Source organism: Argentina silus (genome assembly GCF_951799395.1).
Source record: "Argentina silus genome assembly, chromosome: 20".
Lineage (NCBI taxonomy): Eukaryota > Metazoa > Chordata > Actinopteri > Argentiniformes > Argentinidae > Argentina > Argentina silus.
Genome location: NC_139674.1, coordinates 9,012,673 through 9,021,186, shown reverse-complemented (window position 1 = coordinate 9,021,186; position 8,514 = coordinate 9,012,673). Strand labels below are relative to the sequence as shown.

General features: G+C 39.6%; 1 protein-coding gene across 4 annotated transcripts; it reads left to right on the top strand.

Moving 5' to 3' along the window:
- The first annotated feature begins 334 nt into the window (after positions 1-334).
- Positions 335-7,166, top strand: LOC310820168 (fish-egg lectin-like). Of its 4 annotated transcripts, XM_083691714.1 has the most exons (7): positions 335-398; positions 537-566; positions 3,950-4,066; positions 4,473-4,706; positions 5,043-5,257; positions 5,792-5,919; positions 6,260-7,166. In XM_083691714.1, the coding sequence occupies exons 3-7, from the start codon at positions 4,012-4,014 to the stop codon at positions 6,399-6,401; spliced, it is 774 nt and encodes a 257-aa protein (XP_083547840.1). In that variant the 5' UTR covers positions 335-398; positions 537-566; positions 3,950-4,011; the 3' UTR covers positions 6,402-7,166. The 4 variants fall into 4 exon arrangements, with proteins under 4 accessions (XP_083547840.1, XP_083547839.1, XP_083547838.1 ...); XM_083691713.1 differs by having other exon boundaries at positions 346-566; XM_083691712.1 differs by having other exon boundaries at positions 346-566; positions 3,908-4,066.
- The last annotated feature ends 1,348 nt before the right edge of the window (positions 7,167-8,514 follow it).

The window sequence follows — 8,514 nt, the reverse complement described above, 5'->3', positions numbered from 1 at the left end:
AAATCCAAGATAGTAATAGTATTTCATGTAGTGTGAGATATCCTGTGAGATGGTGAATGTTGTCAGTGTTATATGCAGATAAGTAAATACATTTACTTACAAGTGACATGCAAGCAGTCTTTCTGTGTCTCGGCTACCTTTCTTCATGTCTCATGTCTTTTTTGCTAAACAAAATGTTCACTCTTTGATCTTGATCTTGTGCATCGGAATGATGTTTTGTAGTAGTACTGGCTCAGAATCAGAATGTACCAGGAAGCACCCATGTACCAGGAAGCACCATACGGTAAGTCCCTAATAAATACCAAAATACTAAAGATTTGGCTTAGAATCAGCCAGATCTGTCCTGGGTAGCAAGTGTCTGTATCTTTAAAGAGTGGATGAAAGGGGAGTAATTCCTGGTAAAGAAACCTTTCTGAATACTCAGCTCTGTTTTTTTCATGACGACATTTGAGCCCACATTTTGTACCAGAAACCTAGCAATTAAGTTTGTGCTCAATTAAGTGCTTTCCTTGTATTTCCTTGTAAAAATGTTCCAGGGAGCACCCATTGTTCACCCATCACATACGGTAAGTCTCTAATAAATACCAAATGTACCAAAGTTTATGCTTAGTTCCTCTTAGGGTGTGTGTGTGTGTGTGTGTGTGTACGTACATACATGTGTGTACGTGTGTTTGTGTGTGTGTGTGTGTGTGTACATGCGATACATCCTGAAGTCATGAGACCACTCTGGCATTGTTTTGTATTATGGTAGTAAACATGAGATGACCACGTTGATATAAAACCGTTCACAGTACTGATGAGAAAAACAATTGTGTGTGTTTCTCATATACCTTTATGTTTTCCTGGTTCCACCTAGCTACGTTGGTCTTGAGAATAAAAGTCTATAACAACTAGTTTCAAATATTGCAAAAATGTCATGTGATCCTTTTCGCGGCTCATCCTTTTTCACCAATGACGTACAGTCATGAGAAAAAGTTAGGACACCCCCCAAAATATTAAGTTATTCTCTTAAAAATATGGACATATCAATATGTTATCTTCTTTCTAACAATGTCTATAGATAAAGGGGATGTAATTGAACAAAAAACTATGAAAATGTAACTTTGTAATCATTTATTTAACGAAAAATTAACAATAATGCCAATTCCTACTGAGGAAAAAGTTAGGACACCCTATGCCCTAATAGCTAGTATTGCCCCCCTTGGCTGAAATAACCTCAATTAGACGTTTCTTATAACTGTCTACAGGTCTCTGACATCAATTGGGAGAAAGTTTTTCCCACTCCTCCTTGCAGAATTCTTTCAGCTGTGTGATGTTCGAGGGGTGTCTTGCATGCACAGCCAGTTTCAAATCAATCCACAGCATCTCAATAAGATTAAGATCCGGGCTTTGACTTGACCATTCCAGAACTCTCAATTTATTTTTCTTGAGTCATTCCTTGGTAGATTTACTGGAATGTTTTGGGTCATTGTCATGTTGCATGGTCCACATCTGCTTCAGCTTCAACTTTCGAACAGATGGTCTCACATTTTCCTCAAGCACCCTCTGATACAATACAAAATTCATAGTGGATTCTATGATGGTGAGCTGACCAGGCCCTGCTGCAGAAAAGCAGCCCCAAACCATGACATTTCCACCCCCATGCTTCACAGTTGGTATGAGGTTCTTGTTCTCAAATGCTGTCTTGGTTTTGCGCCAAACATGTCTACTCTTACTGTGCCCAAATAGTTCAACTTTGGATTCATCTGTCCAAAGCACATTGTTCCAGAAGTTCTGGTCTTTCTCTAGGTGTTCTCTGGCAAACTTTAGTCTTGCCCTGATGTTTTTTTTTGACAGCAGGGGTTTCCTCCTTGCACACCTCCCATGTAATGCAAACTTGTTCAGTCTCTTTCTTATGGTGGATGCATGTACTTTGACATCAATTGTGGCAAGAGATACCTGTAGGTCTCGTGATGACATTCTGGGATTGTTGGAGACTTCTTTAAGCATCTTTCGGTCAGCTCTTAGGCTGAACTTGCTTGGGCGGCCTGACCTGGCCATGTTGGTGGTGGTTTTAAATGTTCTCCACTTGTAAATTATTTTCCGGACAGTGGAATGGCCAATTTCGAATAGTTTGGAGATCTTTTTATATCCCTTCCCAGACTCATATGCATCTACAATTTTTCTTCTGAAGGCCTCAGAGAGCTCTTTTGATCTCGCCATGGTGATGCAACTCACTTCAACAATCAAGAGCAAACCAAACTAAATATCTGAGGTTTAAATAGGACAGGCTCCTCCAAAATCCTCTGTAACGATGTTCTAATCATTTGCACCTGATGTGGTGCTCTTTATTATAATTTTAGGCATTTTAAGTGGAACTAAATGTAGGGGTGTCCTAACTTTTTCCTCACAAGAAGATTGCATTTCTATTAATTACATTTTACCAATAATTTTTTAAATAATTTGTTTCAGTTGTATTTGTTTAGTTATATTACCTCAATTTTTCAATATTGTTCAAATGAATATCAAATGTCCATATGTTTGAATATGTTGAAGAAGACAAAGGTTTTCATAGGGTGTCCTAATTTTTTCTCATGACTGTATGTTGGTCTTAAAAAATCTGTGGATATCTATAATCAAGTGGAATAATGGGGAGTGATTAAAGCAGAGAAACCTGTTTCATGGGTGTTATGAGGAAGTGTGTGTCATTTCCAATCACTCTGTTTATTTGTTAGTGGCAAGTGAGTTACTGACAGGCAAGTGATAACAGATGTAGAAGGAAGTGTTTTATACCTAGTTTGATTTAACAGGGGATTTAACAGGGGATTTAACAGGTGATTTAACAGGTGATTTAACAGGTGTCACCTAAGGTTAAACTTTCTGTTTGTATTTTTTATACCTTTAGAAGTGTCCCAAATCAACCATTGCCCATTCTATACTGTAGATCATCCAGCTTGCCATGCAGGTTCCAAAATAATTGAAATAATTAGTCCCAAACTAGTTTTCTTTCCATATATTTTTTTTCTGGACATTCATTGAAATGTTACCATTTGTCCATACTTCTGCATAAATGATACACATTTATTCTCAAAATCTACATCATGGCAAAGTCCCCTAAGTCCCCTAAGGGGCAATCTGGGAATCAAACAACAATAAATAAGTCACCCTGCCACTTTTCTGGGTAAACAGCTGAGGGATGGGGCTGGAGAGATGTAATCACTCTCAAATTCATAGACGGAGCTATGGATGGAAGGACGGACCATTATTATTATTATTATTTTATTTTTTTTACCATGTTTTGAGGTTATAAAGTGCAAAAACAATTACATTTTTACAAACAATGGAGGTAAAACAAGCTTATATGTTGGGTTCTGATGGGATAGGACAGTTGAACTAAGGTCATAAGGCATTTTATTTTAGGCAAGTTAAATTCTTCAGGAATCAATGGCTATTAAGCTATGTAATTAACTTAAAAGTCCCAAAATGGATGTACCAATCTCAGATTGCCCCTAACTCATTTAGTGCCAAAGGTGAATAAAGTCGCCCAAACTGTAACATTCTAGAGCACCAAGGGTGACTTTATTCACCAAAAATGCATAAATGATGATGTTTCATTTTGTAGCCACTCAAAATATTGTTGCTAGGTAAATACTACATAAAACACTCTTTTTGGTGGTGAGTGTTCCGGAATTCTTTGGCAGTGAAAGAGTGAAGTGATGTGCAAAGACAGGAGAAATTACATCAAAGAATGTTTGTTTGTTTGTCAAATTACATACACTGGCAGAATGTTATGACCTAAATCATAAAAAAGGAAGATAAAGTTTAAATCAGTCAATCAAATATAAATGAACCCTAAACTACTTGTTCTACTTTGACGGATATGCTGTTCTTAGATTATTTACATTACATTACTTCCTTAATTGAACAGGTTTTTTTTAATGCTTCCTTTTGCATTCCTGGGCGTTGAAAGCTTTGTGCATGGTTATATAAGGCCACAAGGATGCAGTCTGGTGTGCAGGAACTACAGACATCATGAGAGCCACTGCAATCACCCTGCTGGGACTGTATCTCCTGGCAGGCACCCATGGTAGGTCACCATCATCTAAAGCATTGTTTTAAAAGGTAGATATTCTGCACCAAACTTGGAATTGATCTGGGTCCTGTTTTTCTTGAGCAAAACAGTGTTGAACTGTGCAGAAAAATAACAACTTAGAATACTCTGCAGCGTGATTGTTATTGTTCCTTGCCTTTAACAACTGTGCTTATTCAACCAGAGTGTAAGTAAACAGAATGAAGATGTATGGCATGCCAGGCAATTTCCAGCTGCGGTATTCAAAACTCCCATTGGATCTATTAGAACTGTTATGATTATTATGGGCACCTTAACTTTGCTCACTTCTTGGGACTGTTCTGCTCAAGCAACTTGGGGCCCTCAATGATCGAACCCTCCTTTATGTCTGTTATACTCACATGCTTTTTGGATGTCTTTCCAGCCTGGAACTGTAACGAAGTACCACAAATCAATCACTTAGTACAGATCGATGCAGGACTGGGACAAGTGGTTGCGACTGACAAGAATCAACATGTCTACTACCTGAGTGGTGCCACCTGGAACCGTCTGCCTAGTTCTCTGAAGCATGTCTCTATTGGACCTGCAGGGTTGTGGGGTGTCAACAAGAACGACAACATCTACAAATATGTGGGTGGTAACTGGGCGCAAGTCTCTGGTATGTTGGGACAATGACTCCAATAGGTCCAGTGGATAGATCTTGTATGGGTTGCTTTTATGTTTTCCTTGTTCTGGCACCACCTGGGGCCCCAAGAAGAGTAGCTGCTGCAATTGCAACAGCTAATGGGGGTCATAATAATCTAAACTAAACTTGCCATGTTGGTCTTGAAAATAAAAGTCTGTAATGAGGTAGATAAAATATAATGTCAGAATCCAGGTCATATGTCTTCACCAATATAATATCATAATATATTCTTATAATGAGTAATTTGTCAGACGAACACATCTGCTTGAATATCCCTTTTCTCTGTGTTTGTTTTTCTCTGGCTTTCAGGCAGTCTGAAGCAGGTGGATGCTGGGGGCAACCCTTTCATTGTGGGGGCGAACAGACAGGATCAGCCGTTCTGCCTGAGAAGTAGTTCCACGGTTGGCTTCAAGGGCAGAGGCTCTGTCACCTTTAATGGAATGCCAGGAAGAGTGAAGTACTACAGTTGTGGACCGTTTGGGTGCTGGGGAGTCAACAATGGAAACCAAGTCTTCCTGATGAATGTAAGATATGTAAAAGAGTGCCAAAGACTGATATAGTTAAAATAAAGTAAAAGTAACAAATATTTTATAACCCAAAATAATCTCTGTGTGGAAACTCAACAGTCTTAAAATGGTTAAAGTGATAGTATAGGACGTTGTATTCACCAATAGAAGAAGACTGTTTATTTGGCCATGCAATAAATTCTCAATTGTAGGAATGTGATGCATGCACACCCCCCCTAAGGGAGATGCGTGCACACCACACCCAAGGGAGAACAGAGCTCTGGGCACAGGGTCAGCCATATTTGGTGCCCCTGGAGCAGTTAGGTTAATGGTTAAGTGCCTTGCTCAAGGACACAACGGCAGTGGTAGGCACTTTAGATATGATGCCAGTAACCTTCCAGTTACCAGCTCACATCCGGCTCCTTCCTGGAGTGGGGATCAAACCAGCAACCTGCTGATTGCTGGCTAGCCTCTCTAACCTCTAGGCTACCTGTGAGTTTGCTAACAAAAACCCAAATGTGTCTCTCTCTGTCTCTCTCTGTTTGTTTCCAGTATGTCAATGCAGCAACCTGCCAGAACAAGAACTGGGCGCACATTCCAGGGATCACTCTTACCATGATTGAGGTGGCAACTGATGGCAGTGTCTTTGGAGTGGCCCCATCAGGTCATGTCTATAACAGGTATTGTCCCCTGTACTTAGATATGTGGTATGTTAGCAAGAATAAATCACTCTCTCAAAATATTCCCTCTTACTATATGTCAATTGCAAAAAATCACATAATGGTTGCAATCCGCACCTTGTGGATTTCTTATTGTTTTCCCAAACATTTTTATAAGTGGATGAAAATGTTGAAAGTTGAAAAATGAATAGAGATAAATCATGTGATCTTAGATGGTGACTAACCCAATGATCTTATCATATTGAAAACAAGCTGAGAACCAGTCTGTGACGTATAAACAAGGAAGGTGTAAGTTTAGGATCTTCAAATATCTGAACCCCACCCTCTCTCTTCTACACAGATTTGGTGTCTCTGCCGGTCGTCCCACGGGTATTAGGTGGATACGTATCCCACTGTGCGTCGGCATGAGGCACGTGAGCTACGATCTGGGTCGCCTTTGGGTCGTCTCTAAATTAGGCTTCACCATGGTGTGCACACATTAGTCTCTCCTGTGCAGGTGAAGTCTGGAGCAGAGGAGGATGGCAGACTCCAGCACTCTTAACTAGCTATGCTAGGTCTCATACACAGCCCCCAAAAATAGTCCATATTTATGTAGCCCGTATTTAGTTTTTAGTATTTAATGCTATAATTGCACCTTACCTTTTTGCACCTCACCTAACTGCAAAGACATTTACAACTGCACCTCGCCTGTATAAAATACTGCTAATGTTGTATGTGTATGTTATGTGTGATACCCCTATGTCTGTATGCTACTTGGAACCTGAATTTCCCCCTGGGATAAATAAAGTTTCTATCTATCTATCTATCTATCTATCTATCTATCTATCTATCTATCTATCTATCTATCTATCTATCTATCTATCTAATACAACGCTGTTGTGCTTTAATGATAAACACTGCTACTGTGTTTTCTATGCGTTATTCTTCTTCACTTTATCAATACTGTATCTTTTGAGGCTCACTTTATTTGATCGATGGTGAAATTAAAAACAAAAAGATTGACTGTTGGTAGAGACAATTTGGCTCAAATACATGTGAATTGTTTAAAAATATCGCTGTAGTCATTGCTGTATCTTAATTGTTATGTATTACTCAATAAGGCACTACTGAAAAGCTGTACAAAATGATGATGTTTTCTTTCACGGAATTCACTGCAGCCCTAAGCGCCTTTGCTGCAGCTCTCTTGCATATGTAAACAAGCAAAGCACTCCAAGTCAGGGTACATTAAAGGAATATTAAGCCTGTAATGAATACTGTTTCTGTAAAAAACAACCACTGCTTCCAAATGTTGTTCATACACTCCAACCATTTGCAGAAATAACCTCTGTCGTCGTGTTGTGTGATGACTTTATCGTGACTTATCATCAGACGTGTGTAAGTTATCTCAAGCACAGGAACTCCAGCTCTGACCTGCAGAGAATTTCACAGTACGACCCCTACGACCCCGGAGAGTTGTAGGCCCATAATGGTCCTTCTCACGTCTCTATCCACGTATTGTTTATGAACTTCCAGCGATGTAAAACAGATGCCTCACAATGAAACCATTTATTCAGTCGTGAAACAATAATTTATGTCATCCATATTGATGTGATCAATGAGTAAGCAAGTACATGTAATATGGTCCAGGCATGAAAGCAGGCTAAAGGAAAGCCTTGTGTAAAGTGAAAGCCTTGTGTAAAGTGTCGCTGAGTGTCGCTACTGTATCTGAGGTTGGCATTTTGAAGAGCATCTACTAAAAACACATTATGGGGTCCTCCCATATCCACCTCTACGTCTGAACATTTTTTCAAACTTAAGAATATATATATATATAAAATATATATATATATATATATATATATATATATATATATATTTATCCCAGCATAAACCCGTTTGAACTGAACTATAAAGTGAGATGTGAGGTGAATTTCAGAAAGGGTCTGACTTTGAAATGCTATGCCTGGGTAGACTCATATCTCAGCTAAGGATTTGAATCTTTTCAATGTTTTCAATGTCCCTCGTCTTTTGATCACATCTCTTTTTTTCTTGGAGACTGTGGTTTGTGAGGCGGAAAGAATGCTCTGAACCAGGCCTTAGATCCACTGTAATTGCTGAAAGCTGCAGTAGGAGTGCACTATTGCTCCCACTGCGCACTGAAACACTGGAATATCTGGATCACTGAAAAAATGAAGAGCTCCAGGACAGCAACAGGTAGTGCATTGAAAATATATTCAAATTGCTAAGATTACACAAGATCGTTTCCACATAATCGCCCATATGGTCTTTGTCAATGACAGATATAAGAAAATGAATAAGGGCTGTGATTCAAAATGACCTCAGTGCATCCTATCCCTTGATGAACCCTGTCCCCTCCCCTAGAGCCATGTTGGGGCTGTATACAGTCCATTGGCGGAACCAACTGGAGATACTGAGCTGGGCCGAGTCAATGTCCACAACCGCTGACAGTGTCAGACACAGTGGCTGGATCCTGCAAGCGCAGACCATTCATATACCCTAGAAGAAGTGTGTGACTGACTATTGGAAGACTATTGAATTGTCTCATGCAAGCAAGGAATCAAATGAACCAGGGGAAGTGCTCAGCTGACACACGGG

Coding starts and splice junctions, on each gene's coding strand:
- LOC310820168 (XM_083691714.1), top strand. CDS start 4,012: ATGAGAGCCACTGCAATCACCCTGCTGGGACTGTATCTCCTGGCAGGC. Junction 4,067..4,472: donor TCTCCTGGCAGGCACCCATG/GTAGGTCACCAT, acceptor ATGTCTTTCCAG/CCTGGAACTGTAACGAAGTA. Junction 5,920..6,259: donor TCAGGTCATGTCTATAACAG/GTATTGTCCCCT, acceptor TCTTCTACACAG/ATTTGGTGTCTCTGCCGGTC.